Source organism: Typopeltis vanoorti, chromosome 19 (assembly GCF_054136105.1).
Source record: "Typopeltis vanoorti isolate ZY-2024b chromosome 19, IOZ_Tvanoo_1.0, whole genome shotgun sequence".
Taxonomy (NCBI): domain Eukaryota; kingdom Metazoa; phylum Arthropoda; class Arachnida; order Uropygi; family Thelyphonidae; genus Typopeltis; species Typopeltis vanoorti.
In genome coordinates, this window is record NC_143567.1 from 11,302,152 (window position 1) to 11,320,762 (window position 18,611).

Consider the following 18,611-nt stretch of genomic DNA (forward strand, 5'->3'; position numbering starts at 1 on the left):
AAAACAAATACTCCTTTCTCAACTTTCAACATCATTATTAATAGTCAGGTTCTGCATATTACATCACTAAGTAAAAAATAAGCTAAGTCTAGCTGTTGGCTGCGTATCTATTTTAGGTTGCCGTGTTGCATTAACTGATTACCAAACGGTATAAGCGCAAGTGCGCTCTCTAAAGAAAAAAATGTGTGACTATCCTACTTCTCATTGTTGTATTCCATTACAACAAAATCAGTGATAATCGACAAAATACATTTGTTACCAGCATTCTCCAATAGATGCAATAAGTAAGGTTGATATACAAAAAAATTTACGATTCAAAAAATGAAACAGAATCAAAATTATAAATAAAATTAATGATGCAACCGAAACTCCAATTCTGATTTTTTTTTTAATCATCAACTAAAAATTCTTAATTGTTACCGACGAGCAGACAAGCATATTTTTCAAGCTCTGGATATCCATCCAAAACAAAAACTAGTAAAAACACTTACATGTACTCTGCTTTAGACAAACCAGAAGGTCCATCTGGCCAAAGGAGAAAACACAAAGTTCGAATTTCACCGTCGGGGTAGCTAGCGTCCTGTGTTGTGGTATACAGCAAAGTGGGAAACGCTAATGCGGCTCCACATAACCAGATCCCTCCTATTACGAGTAATGCCGTTTTCTTTTCCATCCGAGGTTTCAGCGGACATACTACAGCAATGTACCTGTCGATATAACACCGAATGAAGGATATATATATATATATATATATATTCAAATATGACTATGTAAATATAATGAGTAAAATATAGTATATAATCATTTTAACATATAATACTCTATAATAGTCCTATAATTCGGAAATAGTTTCAAATCTATTTCCGAATTATAGAATCATGGAATTATACAGAAGTATCAAGATGCATTATATATGAATGAATACTTATTACTTATAAAAATTATTTCAGTTCTGGTGTTGGCATTTCAGAGATAACGATCCGTTTCAATGCGTCAACTTCAGAGAAACAAACCACCGGTGGGTTATTTTGCTGCAGCTCACGCAGTTTCACCAACTTTGTAAGATTGTAAAAACAGATAAGGAGATGTAGGAAATGCTTAAAACAGAATTTTAAGACGCCTTATGTTATGTAACTAAGTATATATTGTATTATGTTATGTATTGTACTATTGTACTTATGTATTTATATTATTTTAGACTTCAAGTTTTCAGACAGAATCTAGAAAATGTAAAAGGTCAAAGTTCAGTCGACATAGTGACTGGGGGGGGGGGGGAGAGCACGCTGCTGTCTCAAAAGTAGCAGAAGACTTCAAAATCGAATATTAGGTTGGAAATAGCGGATAATACACATGTTATCGTCGGATGTCTACACAGTACGATCCATCTGGCGAAACAGATCGCAGGAATGATGAATAAGATAAATTACCAGGTAAGCTAAGAAAGGATGTTTATCTTCAAGTCAACGGTAGGACTGAAGAAATCTTGTTTACCATCTTGAAGTCGTCTGCATGTCCTCGTTTACGGGTTGATGCAACTGAATGAGGAGGGTGCACAGGAGAGAGAGAGAGAGAGGGAGAGAGAGAGAGAGAGAGTATTAGAGATGATATCAGGACTATCATGCTATGTAAATTATGAGAACAGATCAAAGAGTAGCAAACAGGTAAAAGAGGAATAAAAAAGGGAAACCTATTAACATCTGAAAGGGTCATGCAGGATGCCAATAAATGGAATTTATAGGGTAGAGAGAGCATCTATACATGGAATTTCAGAACGAATACAGCCAAGAAATGGGTAAGAGATATTTTTCTCTCACAAAGAGCGGTACGTGATTGGAAGCTTGCCTTCGATAATAATGAATGCAAGAAGTGTTGAATGAATTCAAGAAAACGTATGATAGCAGGTGCTAGTGATATGGCCTCCCTCGATGAATCCCTAACTTTTCTGGTGGTCTCTGGTAATAATAATAATACTCAAATTCAAGACATTCTCTTAAGAGTACATTTATTTCCTCCTAACTCTTGCTATGAAGTACAACGATAATAATGATTTAAGGAAATAGAGAAAATAAATAATTCTTAATTTTTTTAAAATAAAGTTTAGATTTTTTAATCTAAAGTGCTGTTTGACAAAGTAGCCAAAACTTCTCAACACTTACTAGTCTCTCAATATTCCACGTTTCGTCATTATCATAAACATTACTACCCTACTTCACAATAAAACACTTTTATACTTCGAAATGTGAAGAAGAAATTCTCTTCCCTCCTCGATAAACTTTCTACATGCGATTGTTCTATCCAGCCAATACTAAACGAGGACGTGTGCTGAAAAGTTGTGATAATCACTATGAAGGAAATGAGGTAAAACCATGTTCTAGGTGTTTATCAGAACTTTTCGGCCCTCCGTTCGTATATTTCATATGTCCACTGAATATTTATTTAAAAATTACACCTCACTCTAAGCCAGTGTTTCTCAATATTTTTTGGATCATGCCCCACCTCAACGACTCAAAGATTTTGATGCCCCCCCCCTTTAGCATAATAGTCAAGTTCTGAAAAAGTATAATATAAATATGTATAAATATGTACATGTACATTTTCTAATTTCCCACCAAAATATTCGAATTGTCCCCTGCGGGGCGTACGCCCTACGTTGAGAAACACTGCTCTAAGTGTTCGGTAACTAGTATTAAGAACAATAACGAACTGTATTCATTGGTTGAAAAAGCCAATTTTGAATCCTGTAATAAAGCATGAGATAAATTAATAAAAGCTTTTTAACTAAGGGAAATCAGTTTCATATAGTGGTCGTGCATGTTTTGTTTTGCTCTTGAGAACTCAGATTTTAACTTCACAAAACAGGTATATGGCCAGGGATAAGATGCCAAAATTGAATAGAAGGCAAAATACTCATTTCTTTGTTGAACATTGGAACCTTAAGATAGTGGTCATGAGAGCAGAGCTGGGACCTGACTCGGAAGGGGTGGGGGTTGAAAATTTGCACCTACTGAGATCATTGCGTTAAAAAAAAGTGTAACTATTCTCGAAGGCTAATAACATTATTATTGTGATTTCAAACAACGCAAAATGATTCGTTTTTATCAATTCTACGAGTACTTATTGCAACAAACGTTTGCATTACAATGCTATGGTTTATCTGTTTTTGTGTATATGTAATTTATTTGAAAGAGAATAAATATTAAAATAGTTAGTAGTACTATTAATACACAGAAGAATGCAAAAAAGAGTTTTTGCACAAAGAATCCTTTCTGAAGTGCTCTGGAGAGCCAATACACTCGACAAGCTGAAAAATACTTTAATGGCCTCACATAAAACTTTAAGCTTATCAGACCTGAGACGCTACGCAACCATATACAAAAAAAAAAAAAAAAAAAAAAAAAAAAAACACTTCCGTAATGATTACCCGTAAAATCTAGGAGGCTAAAGTGAAAACATGCACACATACACCATAACCCCAACAGTAAATAAACAATAATCCCAGTGGCTTCAGAAAAGTTTAATCTGCAATAGCTTCGAAGAAAGACGTTTGGGTTGTCAAGCCACACAAGTTAATTGTAATAATCCTATTATTACAATTAACTTGCAGGTCACGTTACCTTAACCGACATCATCTCCAGAACACTGTCTATGTTCTTGGCACAAAGATGTGATTTATTCCTATGGCAATTAATTTTACTCCTAGTTACATATACTTCGCTTTTTTCGTGCGTATCATAAGATTTTTGTCTTAGTCCAAATGCATCAGTATTCTTTATAACTTTATCTAAAACTGAATTTTTCACTGTACCATATAGCACATTCTGTAATCCTATTACTAAACGGAAAATAACTGAATGTGAATTGTATTTGAAAATAACATTGATGGCCAGATATATATATATATATATATATATATATATATATATATATATATATATATATATATATATATATAGTTCACAGTGTAACTGTGAACTATAATTGTAAACTATTATAGTTCACAAAATGAAAACGTTTTGCACTTATGGGTATTGAAGCAAAAATGAATGGAAAAAATATTCCTTCCTACAGTATGTTTTCTCCGTCATTTTCATCACGACTAGTTGCTTTATTGATAATTTCATAACGACATGACTCCTGCGGGAAGCTTCACACTTCTGATTTGTTCTTGTTTAAGAACTATGTATATTCTTATAAAATTAATCTGTTGGGTTTTTCTGGAAAGACATCGAAAATAACTTCTTATGAAATTCATCAATCACTCAATGTAATTCACAAATCTCTATATCAATGATGCCAGACCTTGGATATCTTGAGAGCCAACGGAATATCTGTTGGCTTGGCTTAAACTATGGAATCGGAATTTATTCAAAGATACTGTAGTAATTTTTAAACAATTTAGCTGGATCATAATTAAATATATTCTAAAGTCAAATGCATTACATTCCTTAGAATGAGTGATATTTCATGTAGATTTTGGATGGTATATTATTCCAAATTTATTCTTATATGTAAATAATACAGTTTGATCTTATATAAAACATTATGTCCATAAAAACCGAAATTATTAACTATAGAAAGTCTTCTGTGTGCATCTTGACTTGATTCTTTTTATATGATTTCTCACTTTTGAGATTTTCTGACTTTCTCGGTTTTATTTATTCGTATGGAGTTTCCTCCCTTTTTCTCCCCCGTGCAGATCCCTCAACCCGTCCCTATTGGGGCGAGTTGAGCCCCCTCATGGGGGGGTTAAGTATTTATGGCTGTAGATCCGTGTGTGTTCACGGGGCTGGTTTGCCTGCTTGTAGGATGACCAGATAAACTGGCGGAAAAAACCCTACTTCCCGCGCCCAAGACCGGCTAACTTGGCTATGGCTGAAGAAGATCCTCAAATTCCTCACGTCTTCGAACCTGGGACACTCCTTCCCCAGTCATATGGTTGCGAAGCGCATAGCCACTAGGCTAACCGCGCGGACACTTTCTCGATGATTTTCTACAACAACCGTTTTCTTGGTAATTCAAGCATGACAAGGATCATCGGAGTAGGAAATGAATTCTGTAAAAATGTTGATGTTTTTGTAAAAAAATTAATCTTCTCATAGAGCAGGCAAACTTCCTGAACTAACATAGCCAGTCAAGTTTCGTGTTACTTGACGAGTATTTCACAGGCTTTGTCTTAGAAAGTCTCAGAACAATTTCGCATAAAGAAGTCGACTTTATCGATTTCCTCTGAAAGTATCAATAAGTAATTTGAAGAAATATTGGACAAGACAGTCTCAAAATTTTTTTCCGATGTTTCAAAGTCCTAGATATCTGGATCTTATAATTATTATCAACTTGTGTGGCGTAGCTGCTGGAATCCTTACTTCTATTAATTTTCGTTTGTATTTATTTGCTTTTAAATAAAAATTTTCAGTTTTCAAGACCAGCTATTCTTTAATAATTAGTTCTTATTTCTCAAGTTTCTGACAATATATATCTAAACTAAAATGGTGTTGCCCACCTCCCTGCGACTCTTCAAGTTATTCGAAAATAAATTAAGTATGTTTTATTAGATTTCGAAATTAACAAAAATATTGTCATAAAAGCAAAAATTTTCCCATATTGATATCATTTATCAAGAAATCAATAACCAAGAAAGATAAAGAAGAAGAAAAAAAGCCACGAAGGCGAACAGCTCTTTAATATAGGCCAAAAACTAAAGCAGCAAGCCAGCTAGCAACTCTGATGGTGCTTAATTAAAAAGTCCGAAGGATGTTGAACCTTTTGGGTTCAGACAACTCACATTCTACGGTTAATAGAGCATGCAAAGGGTAACACTGCATGACGATCGTAAGCTTGGGTCCAAACATCGATATTTTTTATGAATACTGTAGACGTTTAGCGGTGAAAGGTCCTACAGTTTCGCAATATAAACCAAATCAGGTGTTTAGGCAAAACTGAATTCAAAAGGCAAGTTTAAAAGAATATGCACGAAAATGTCGTCAGCGTGATGATAACAGAAAAGTGACGAAATAGCCGAGCTTTTGAGAGCCATCACGAAGATAAACCCGAGGAACAGTAGTTTTGTCTAGTTTGCTAATATTGTGCTTTCACGTGAAAGAAAAGTGTCAGTGGCCACTACTTTTCTGACAGAGTGGCTGTGAATTTTTAGAAACAGTTCTCGTGCGTAAGATAATTTTTATTAGATATACAGACAAGTGTCCGAAATATTTTTGCATCTTGACATTTTGTTTGCGTATGTTCTTTTTGCCGAGAACCCGAATTTGCGGAAGGAAACTCATATGAGATCGGAGATGGCATGGAGTTAGAACACAACGGAAGAGTGAGATGGGAAAGTTTACTAATAAGTTCCCCTGTATTCCTTGTTCAGTATTTTATGTTGCAAGAAATTAATTCAAGAATTAAAACATTCAGAAATGAATAAGGATAATTGTAAATCTTCATTATGTAATTATTTTTATTTTTTTTCGTCCCCCTCCTCTTGTGTACTCTACGTCTGAATTCCACCAGTTTTGGGTTGAAATAAACTGTTAGACTTTTCTGGTCTTCTTTTACGATGCCATATCAGGAAAACTAACATTAATACTTACAAAAACATCATCATTGGATCATTTTGTTTCCTCTCAACTATACTGGTATAACCTCATTCGGTAAACATTATTTCTACAGAAATATTGAAGGTTTTTTTTAGAGGGACATCTATAACTTAATCTTTCAGCATCTGAAATACTGCCACATCACTAAAAGAGTTAAATACATTACTCAATATAAATGGAATAATACGGTCAGATTGCAGAATATTATCGAAACTTGCATTATTATGTGTCAGTAATCTGTAAATCGGGTACACGATTTACATGAAAACAATAAGTAAGGATGTCCAGGATCAGATTGGAGGGAGGAATGAAAATTAAATGAAAGAAAATGAATGAAAGAGAATGGATAATACAGTACATTTTACGAACAGAGGCCAACTCGTAACTCCACACAACATTTTTCGATTACTTAGGTGACAGCATAAAAAACACATTCGTTTACTTTTAATATTTAAAATATCGTTTCAAATATTCTCTGAGGGTTGACTCAGAAGTATTATTTGTTTCTACTACAGAAATAAGATTTAACGATTCAATTTTCTTTCCATGCTCACTCTCTCTCTCTCTCTCTCTTTCAGAAGATGGAGAAAATATCGCTAGAGTTATAAATTTCATTTCCTAGGAATGAATATCCTATTTACGAAATCGTCTTTCTGTTTATTAAAAACAGTTCGTAAATTTAAAAACCAATTAACTTACCCGCACATGCCCAACCGTGTCGAAAGATAGTTTCCATAATTTAATTTTGCTCTCAACATCGAGAATAAAAATTATAGATACGAGGGTGGTCTGAAAAGTTCTCGGCCTAAGAATGAAAAAACGAATTTATAATTTCAAAATAATTTTTTTTTTTAACATAATCTCCCTTAAGACTAATACATTTATTCCAGCGATGCTCCAGCGCCATTATCCCGTCCCTGTAGTGTTTCTCAGTAAGATCTGTAAAATACCCCTCTACAGCTGCAATCACCTCTTGATTCGAAGAAAAATGCTGACCAGCGCAGGAAGAGTTTTAGTTTTGGAAGAGAAAGAATTCAGAAGGAGCCAAATCTGGGGAATAGGGTCGATGTTCCAACAATTCATAGTGCAGATCCCTTCATTTTCCCATTGCCAAAATACCTTTGTGGGCAGGTGCATTGTCCTGATGAAAGATGATTTTTTTCTTCTGCAAACCGGGTCTTTTCTCACGATTTTTTTCGTCTAGTCTGGTTAAAAGATCGGAATAATATTCCCCAATTATTGTTTTACCCTTTTCAAGATAATTAATAAACAAAATGCTTTTAGCATCCCAAAACACCGATGACATGACCTTTCCTGCTGATGGAACCGACTTTGTCTTCTTTGGCGCTGAACAACCGGCTTCTGTCCACTGTTTCGACTGCTGTTTGGATTTTGATGTGTAATGGTGAATCCAAGTCTCATCCATAGTAATACATCGACGCACAAAATCAGTTTTGTTCTTGATAAAATGCACAAGCACTGTTCAAAGATTTTCATGCGAGTGCGTTTTTGATCTGAGTTACGAACAAGTGCGTAATTGTGCTCACGAACAAGTTGTGAGCAAGTGCGGCACCCGTCTTTCGCAAAGCTTTTTCATATGCAATTCTTCATGCAAAATATATCCTACATGTTCTTTTTAAATGCCTATAGTCTCAGCAATTTCACAAATTTTGACTCGCCGGTCATCCAATACGATATCGTGCACTTGATCAATGATTTCTGGTGTTGTTACATTTTTTGGGCGTCCTTCACGCGGATCATCTTCAAGGCTAGTACGGCCATGTTTAAACTCGGCAGCCCATTTTTTAATTGCCGAAAACGAAGGAAAGATTGCCCATAAACGTTTATGAACTTCGAATGAATTTCTTTTGGCGTTAAAACCTTCTGTATAAAACTAGCTGTATAAAACAAACTACTTCATAATGTTGCCATCTATGTTCTAGGCGAGAACCTTTCAGACCACCATCGTAGTTATTTGATGATAAATTATAAATATCTATAAATATACACGGGTGTTTTTTCTATATTGATAATTTTATACGTATTCGTATATTGACGTATCGCTAGGATATGTTTTCATAAAAAGTTTTGAATCCTTGTAGTTTCTACTAATAACAGTAGAAACTACAAGTTATTGATTACATTTTGAAATTCGTCCAAGTATTTTCTCTACCTGAAAAGTAGACACATCCGAATGTTAGTCATCGGAACCCCCCCCCCCCCCACACACACACACGCTTTTGATTTACCTACAAAAAATCACTGGACACAACCTTGGAATAAAATAATGAATAATATAAATATTATCAGGATACACCACGTGGAAACAAAGTTAGAAAATCGAAGAAACCGAGATACAAATAAAGTATGCTTTAGATTGTTATTTCAAATGGATTAGAATCGATTCCTGAAGAATGGGAAGAAACCTTATACGGAACGTAAAACATTTACTACAGGATTGGGGGGGGGGGGGATATTATTAAGCTCTATCGTTCGTCATTAATGAAATTTCTAGATTTGGAAAAGAAAGGGGAAACGTTTATTATTAAATCAATTCCTAACAAGCCGTATTTCATAATATCAAGTAACTATGTAATCAAAACTATGGGATTAAATAAGTTTTATAGCCTCATTTGGATTATGCTATTAAACTACTTGTGCGCAACAGAATCTCGGATTCTATTTAAGAAGAATCAAAATAGAATCTCAGTGGATGAAATACTGAACCGAACCTTTCATGTACTTTTACTGTCTATTGCTCTTTTCTTCTTGAGTTCTTGTACTTTTTCCCTTTGTATATCAATCGTTTTTCTCTTTATGTTCAAATTTGATTACAAAGTTCGAACTTTTTATGGATTTCAAGAAATGTTATTTTAAACAAGCAAATCATGTGCACATTTTCAACATAAATTAATACAACAAAAAGTATTTATTAAAGATAATAAATACGCGGTTAGTCTAGTGGCTGTGCGCTTCGCAACCATATGCCTGGGGAAGCTGTCCTAGGTTCGATTCCCGTCGGAGACGTGAGGAACTCAAGGATCTTCCTCAGCCATAGCCAAGTTAGGGAAAAACCGGGGGAAAACCCCACTGCCCGCGCAGGTCTTGGGCGCGGACAGTAGGGTTTTCCTCCCAGTTTAGCTGGGATTTTTTCATGCTGCAAGCAGGCAAACCAGCCCAGTGAACACACACGGACTAGACATGAATGCCTCCAATAGAGATGCAACAGAGGAGTGGCGTGCCGGTTGCATTATTTCGCCGTGACTCCTCATTAGGACGAGACCCAACCCGTCTGAATCAGATGGAAGGGAGAGATAGATAGAAACGTAATAAATAATTTTCCACACAGGTTTTGTATGTAACTCATAAATTGTTTGCTAATATTTTTTACTCGACTTAATTTTCACACTTCTTTTTTTTTTAAAAATTAAACTCAGACATCATATAGCATTCAGCTCGACATCTTACCTTTGTGAGCAATGTTTTAATATTTTCTAGATAACACGGCATTTTAAAATTTATGATTTTAAGTGTAAAATGCCGTATATGTATAAAATGTTAATCATTATTAGTTTCTAAATATGTTATCTTATTACTTTATAAAAATTACTTTACGAAGCATTTTTAAAAGATTATTATTATTTTTTTTATCTTGGTTTGCAAGAAACTCTCGATGTTCAAAAACTTCAAGTCGCCGAACGCATCTCCCCTATCAGATTAATTTTCGTGGGGAAAGTTGCTTGGCAGTGCTTTTAGTAATGCGTCCTCCAAGATAATAGAATATACCTGTACATGCAGAGATGTTTCTTAAAAAGAAGAATGCTCTGAGAGATAATATAAAAAATATTATCAGTGCTTTAATTTACTTACCGATCATTCCATTAATCAAATAATGTCAGCTTAGTCCTTTTCAGAAGAATTTTATTTATATTGCTTCTCATATCCTCTTTCAAATTCTCAATACAATAAGGTTTTATTGTTTACATCGACAAACAAAGACATTACAAACAGATGTCTTTTGTTGATGTACATCCGTTAAGTGACAAAAATATAATCACATTCTCGCTGTTCTGCGAATGAGGTAAAGAGAAGAGAAAAAAGGAACACACTTTTAGTTAGGATGGCTCAAAATAAAAACAATTAATGAATATGAACATACTATGCAAAGTGAAATCGGTTGGAGAGTAATCTTCTGTTAAACATTAAAATCTCATTAACGTTTATATATTTTGCATTAATAAATAAACACATGATGTATCCACTGCTTCTGTTTATTAGTACTTGAATTCTTTGCTGAATGGAACAAGCTAAAAACATTCTTAAGTTGATGAAAGAAGATCGCACACCAGCCCTCGTATTCGCATTCGAGATTAATAACTGCTTTTTCTTTCTTTCTTTTTTTTTAAGGAATTTTCAGTATTAAAATCTGGACTTTAAATGGACAACAGCATTTATAGTACAATAAATATATTTTATCAATATCACAAATTATAATAAAATTATAAAAACAAATAATTAATCCAAGTGTTCAGGGAGGTGTAAAGAAGACTGGCAACGTGGAACACCTGAAGGTTCAGCTTTATTTAATGAGGGATTTCTCTCTCTGTGTGTATTCGGAAGTCCAAAAACTTGTACTTTGGAATGAATGTATGAATGAATAATTAAACGAATGCTGAAACGTTGTGTATTTGAATTTATAACGATAAGGAAATGAAATTCAGAAGATATGTCGCAAAAAAGTTGAAGACAATACAGCGATTGCTTCGATAATGAAGAGGAGGACAGTGATAGGTCGGTTATTGTTCCACTTTACGAGTACAAGATTCAAACGATATCTGAATTAATCTATGTATATTTAGTCACATGGTTTATGATATGAATAAACTTTGGAACAGTTGGAGATATGAGGGAATGAAGTAGTTAATATCAAGACTATAAAATGGTGCGCTAAGGATAAAATGAAAGAATATGCTTATGTTTAGCTTTACTAGAAGAATAACTATGTGAAACTGGTATAATTATACAATGAGTTAGCTTAATGTTAGGAACACCCACCTAATAATGCGTTGGCCCATCTCTCTGCGCAATCACGGTTCGCAGACGCCTAGGAACAGATTCCACAAATGTCGAACATCCTCCATGCGTAACTCGACCCATGTCTAATGCTGCAACTCACATATGTTCAATTGGAAGAGGAGTTTGGGGGCCAAGTCAATGTGGCCAAATCGTTGTCGTATTCCTTCAACCACTCACTAGTTGTACGAGCCCAATGACAAGGTGCGTTGTCTTATCGAAAGATGGCACTATAGTAGGGGTTATTGTTTTCGAAATCATTTTATTTGTTGAGTGTATGTCTTAAATGCCTGGATAATGCTATTTCGAGCTGTCAAAACGTAAGCGTGTAAATATTTAATTCAATTATTTATTTTCATTCATGTTCTATAGCAGGGATCGGCAACCGGCGGCTCGCGGGCAGCATGCGGCCCATAAAAGGTTGACCATACTTACATAGCATGTGGCCCGTAAAATTTTATCACCAAGAAAAGACGTTATGGACATTCAAGAGGACGTTATCTACTACTCAACCGTTGGATGGTTAAGTATAGGTGCTGTGCTAAAAAGATTTTTTAATTTACGTGAAGAAATAGATATTTTCATGACGGAGCACGAAAATACTATTGAAAAGGACAGTATTAAAAAAATGGATTATATCTCTTGCATTTATGGTAGACATTACAACTACCGTAATGAACTTAATTTGACCCTGCAGGGCCAAGGTAAGTTGCTAGCAGAACTGTTTTCTGGCATAAAAGCTTTTGAAGGCAAACTATGTCTGTTGAAGAAATATATGATGGAAGAAAATCTACATCATCATATATGTTGCAAATCTGCATCTACAGTTGGATGGCAAACACAAAAGGAAACTTTTGTTGGTATTATTGAAGATTTACAAACGGAATTTTCAATAAGATTTGTGGATTTTCATAAAAAATAGCATCGAAATGCGATTATTTTTGCATCCTTTTAATGTCGACATTGACGAGGTACCAAACCGACTACAGACGAAAGTTTTGGAATTACAACACAATGAAACATTAAAGAACGCATTTTCGTTAGAAAATATTCAAAACTTTTATCGATGCTTACAAAAAAATTTGAAAGTTTAATCATTTTCGCAAAGAAGATGATAACGCATACATATGCGAATAAGCATTTTCTGCCATGAGTTTTAGAAAAAAAAAATTCTTCTCGACTGACTGATGAATATTTGCATGCTTCGATTCGAATTTACACCTTAGGTTATCAAGTGGATGTAGATAATTTGGATAAGGGAAAACAATCACAAAAGTCACATTAAGCAGAGAGACACACATATTGTGATGCATAAACTATATTACTTTGTTTTTACGTGATAGTTTTTCATTGAGTTTCATTTTCATTGTTTCATATCTCGTACTTTAAATATTTCTATGTGTTTTAAGATTGATATAATAAAAATTGATAACTTAGGTATTTTTTTCACTCATTATTTTCTATTAAATAAACGCTTGCGACCCGATTATTAAAAGTTGAATGTGGCCCGCGAGTGAAAATGTTGCCGACCCCTGTTCTATGGAATCATTCTCTCAGAAAACATCGACATGAATCAATGCAACAATTATGGAAATTTGAGGATGGAAATGAGAGAATGTAATCTAAGAAAATCTGACAGGAGAAAAGGGATGATAATGATGAGATAAATATAAAAGAAAATATTCAGACTGGAAGGAATGAAAGGAGGGAAGAGCAAAATGCCATCTCTCGAGGCTAGAGATAAAGTTACCCACGCCTCCCGAATTTGTGGGATTATCGCTACTCTTGATGCAACTCATTCTTCTACCGGCACCGAAATCTCTTGAAAATTTCGTAATCAGTAAGTCCATTTTTTTCATCATAACTTTCGCGATGTCATTCGAGTTACCTTCGATTCGGATAAAGTGAGACAACGTTAAGACATATATTTTTCCTAGTCTTGAAGAAAATGTTTTATCTAAATGCTCCACCTACTCACATTTTATATTTCTTCTCACAAGGGAGTAAACTCAGAAAGCGTAAAAAAAAGTTGTTTCACAAAAGAACTAGCCAACACTTGTGCCTTCATGTTGCAGTATTAGTTCTGTTTAGTATTTTTGAAGAAGCGAGTCACATCTCAGAAAAGTAAAACGTATCAGAGAAAGTCAGGATATAAATCCTCTGTAAAGTGAGTAAGGGTTTCTGCGAAGAGAATAGGAAGAGAAATCAGTCATGTGATAAGTGGGGGTGTGGATTCACTAGATTATATTACATAAAATAAAATATTATAAAATACTGTTATTAAAAACAGAAAGTCTAAAAATATATTATTACATAAATAAAATTTTATTTCGTGAGATGTTCTTCCAGCATCTCCCTGAAAGGGGAAAAAAAAAAAAAAACTTGGAATTTTATCCGTACTGTGGAGAAACGAAACCAGATATAGATTTATTAATAAACGAAAAGATAAAGTATAATAGTCTTTTTTTTTTTTGCATTGTAATGGTGAATATCACGCAATGCATGAAAGTTCACGTGGTAAGACAATGATTTATTAAAAAACTGGAAAGATTACCAACTAACTCTTACGTTTGATTCATTCTAATTCATCTCTTAACAAAATTTAAGTTTTGAAAAAAAAAATTCATTTTATTTTACAGAACGAATCTAAACAAGGGCTTCCAGCTGAATCCATAAAATACTGGGTAATTTCCTGATAGTTAAAAATATCACTACAGATTTAAAAGAATTAAAGATAAAAATGCTAACAGACATAAGCACGGTTCATGCAAGAATAATACCCCAATTTCGCGATGAAATCAATAAATCGTCGTCCAAATATCACATTCGCTTTCTTCACTGTATTTTATCTCATTACTTATCATCAGTTATAAAAAATGTCTGAAATTTTATTACATTATGCTTAACTGTGAATAGTTCTTCAGACATATCTTCAATTCTTGTGATACGTTTTGCCTAGGTGACCAGTTCCTCTTCTTAATATCTCGTGGCTCTTAGAAACACACTTCAGACGAATTCCTCATAGTCCAGTTGGCACTTATTGCTGCGTGCATTAGACACCGTGACATGCGTCAGTAGGTAGCAAAGCGACAATCACACATTCTCGCTATTCCAGGAGGAGTAGGGGGGGGGGGGGAAGGGGGAACACTTTTAGTTAGGCCGACTACGAACAAGGCGAAGAAAAGAGCAGGCAGATATGCGATCGATGAAGCTAGTTTACTGTGTTGTGGTACACACCAAGTAAGCGCTGTTTATTTAGTATGCGCCTGTTACATTATTAATCACAGCTATGACGTATGCATGGCTTTTGTTTTCTAACCATTGTCGTTTTTCAACAGAAAGTCCTCATCTTTAATCAGCGTTCTGCGATAATACAACAGAAAGAAATAAAATATTTCAAGCAATTGTTTGCTAAACAGTGCAAGATTCTTATTTACTGTCATCATGACCATGGACTCTTTTTGTTCGAAGTGGCGTGTAATTTTTTTGAAGCTCTCTCGTATCATGAGTTAGATCTTTTTTTATTTTTTTTTCAATGTAAGGCTGTTTATTTCATTTCAGACTACCATAAATACGTAGGCTATATTTATGGTATACAGAAAACAGATTACCTTTAATCGTCATCATTTACATGGTCTTTTTCGAAGTAACTACTGTGAGACGCGATGCATTTGTCCCAACGTTGCGTCCACTTCTTAAACACATGTGAGAGTCCGTTTTTTTGAGAGTTCTTTCAAAACCGCCTACGCAGCTTTTACACATGCTTTGTTGCTTTCGAAATGGCGGCCTCTTAGTGGTTTCTTGAGCTGAAGAAACAGCCAGAAATCGCACGGTGCGAGATCAGGACTGTATGGAGGGTGTGGTAGGATATCTGTGTTGTTCTTCTGCAAAACGTCCACTACACCACCAGCAATATGTGGCCTTGCATTATCGTGATGCAATAAGAAGCCATTCTTCAGCAATGGACGCTTCCTTTTGACGTGTTTGATGATAATCGCTGCTGTGTTGATCATTGTCTCTGTGATGGACGTTGAAGGTCTTCCCTCACGTTCAAGATCTTCCACATTTTTCCTTCCTTCCTTAAAAGTTTTATGCCAGCGAAAAACACTTGCCCTCGACATTGCTTCATCGTGGAAAGCTTCGCGTATCATGTTAAAAGTGTCCGATGCCGATTTTTGCAAACGCACACAAAATTTAATCGCTAACGCTGTTCCAAGGACGCTTCCATTTCGAAGACTGGTCGCACCTCGGAAGCGCGCCGATGAGCACTTGCGTTTAGTAACGTGACACTCGGGCACATCAGCCCGTATACGCCATCTATCAACCTCTTTTGTTAACATATGCAGAAACATTTCTTTATTCTACAGAAATTAATATTGTGATGAGTGGTTTCGGCACAGCAAAATTAGTCATAATACTTATTGAACAGCACACGTATAAACTATATTATATTAAATATAACTTGAAATCTGGCATTCTCAGGTTTCAATTAAAGTAATTAAAACGCCCATGAAACATTATAAGTCTATAGAACATACTACTGGTGGCCTTTTTTCTATCTTTATTAAATTTTTAAATATTTTCATTTATTTTTTTACGTAATCTGGAAACTCCGCTCTAGTGACCAAAGTGGAACTTCAGGCATTCAATAGTGGTCACAATGGGCGACGAAATTCATCTCCCGCCTGTAGAGAGGAAGATGAATCGAACCCATTGCCTGATTGGAGAGCGGATACTAACCAGACGGCAAACCAGGCCGGCAACTAAAAACACACGAGAAAACATCGAAGAATATAAAATCGAAGTTAATAAAATCTCTCAGTAATATCACTGTTGAATAAAGGAAGTCCAGATATTAATAGCACAGGATTCTGCGAGTGCGTGACATTCTGTTCATTCGAAGTTGCTAGTCGACAATGGAAAGGGACGTGTCCTGAAAAATGTTACTTAAAAATTAAAAAAAAAAAACTTAGTTGTTAAAGGGTGCAGTATCCAAGAAACTCCTAATAATGTTGGTTGTGCGCGGAGAGCTGCAGTTAAGGTGTTCCGAGAGTGGAAGGATATTGGGCAATACATGAAGAACAGACTAATGGCTGGCGCCCACACATCGTCGATGCTGAACATTTGGCTTGTACAAGCCCACTCAAGGACGACACACACACACGAGAAGTCACTGGAATTACAAACAACAGTGCCAAATGTGACAAAGAGGTTAAGGAGAATCTATTCACAAGTTTCTTGGAAAGCTTTCCAAGAAACTTTCTTGGCACCAAGGAAAAAAAGATGAACGGCTGGTTCAGTGTGTTTGGAGTTCAACTGCGTGTGGTTGTTGACCATTAGTTGCTTGTGCTCTTACATGATTAGAGGAAAGCGGAGGAATGGTAGTGGTCAGTTCGTAGGAGCAATACCCATGAAAATACGTATAAAAAGAGGCATAATGCAGAAACATGACGCCTATGAGAAAGTGACCGGAGGGAGTTGTGATGGGGGTGGTCAAATATTAGGGAGATTGTCTTCTTCTTTTCAATATTTTAAGGTTTGTCGGATTTGGGATTTATAAAGTGTTAAGAGAAGTAATTTTGAACGAAATAGAATGCCAAGTTTTTAGAGGTTGAGGAGACTATGGATATGTTTATCAAGAAGGGGAACCGATTTTAACTGGCAATTGGAGCATTAACGCAAGAAAGAGGGAGCAGAATTGGATATTTCTTCTGGGTAATGAGACAAGATTTGTTTTGATAGCATTGAAAGTCACTAACTTGTTTTCATTACACTTTAAAATTGTAAGGAGATCACTGTTTATGACATTCATTATTGAAAATCTTGACGCTTCAATCATTTCTATTCTACAGGGTTTCTTGATTGAAGAAGAGAAATAGAGAGTACTCTCATCAGAAAAGTTAAGAATAGAATTTGAAGTTAGAGAAAGATCAACGGTGAGAAAGTCCCTGGACATTCCAGCATGGATAAAGAAATCTGATGAGAGAACGCCATTCACCATGACACTCAATGAATGAGCAGAAAGGAAGCTGGCAATCTAATCACAAAGTAGAAGGTTGACCATAGGATATGAGGTCTCTATTTCAGACACGATCAAATGCCTTGGAAATATCAAGAGCAACCACAGTTTCTCCACGTGTTTTAACGGCTTGTGTGTTTAATGCTGGATGAGGTTAGCGATGATTTCAGGTGTAGCGCAATAATGCGGAATCTATATTGGTGATTTTTGTTGACCTTCTCAATCACTTTGGAGACCCAAATAGTATGTATTGTGGCTAATCAGATACAACCATTCATGATGCCTGTCTTCACAGATGTGTTAGAGTAGGTAGCTAAATATGACAGCGAATTCGATGTGTCTCCATGGTTACAGAATTCTTTGGATTTGAATCCCATAGACCATATCTAGGGTTACATGGATGGAGAAATCCGAAGTTCGAATTTTCCATCCCGAACTCTTGCTGGAAACAATCTGGACGGCGTAGTCCCAAGTCAAGTAGTGGCAGCTCTGGCGGCAAGGGAAGGGACTACTGATTATTAGTACGGTAATCAATATTTGAACGTGTTACTTCGTTCGGGAGAGAAAATTCGAAATGCATCGAATATTATCGCATTTTGGAATTTGCTATTTGTTAACAGTAAAACAGAGAACCGATGTGCCAGATCACAAATTGTAAAAAGAAACAAGAGCTATAGCAGCTCCAAAACAGTAGACTGCGGTGTACCACAAGGATTAGTGCCAATTTTATTTAATATTTATATCAATGACTTCTGCAATCTTAAACTAAACAGCAAAATAAATACTTTTGCAGATGATACAGTACTTATTTTCCCTACGGACACAGCCGAACAAATGAAAACCATCGTGAATGCTGATCTTTTGAAAGTAACAAATTGGTTCCAGTAAAACAAACTTAGTCTGAATGTCTCAAAAACTAAATA

The 18,611-nt window shown here is 35.3% G+C and overlaps 1 protein-coding gene across 1 annotated transcript in view; it reads right to left on the bottom strand.

Annotated features, from left to right (window-relative positions):
• The window catches only part of LOC150095852 (tachykinin-like peptides receptor 86C), a 97,395-nt gene that overhangs the window by 24,765 nt on the left and 54,019 nt on the right, over nucleotides 1–18,611 (bottom strand). The window contains exon 2 of the mRNA XM_090408844.1: nucleotides 492–707. Within this exon, the coding sequence (XP_090264970.1) occupies nucleotides 492–707 (216 nt within the window). The remainder of the gene's footprint in view (nucleotides 1–491; nucleotides 708–18,611) is intronic.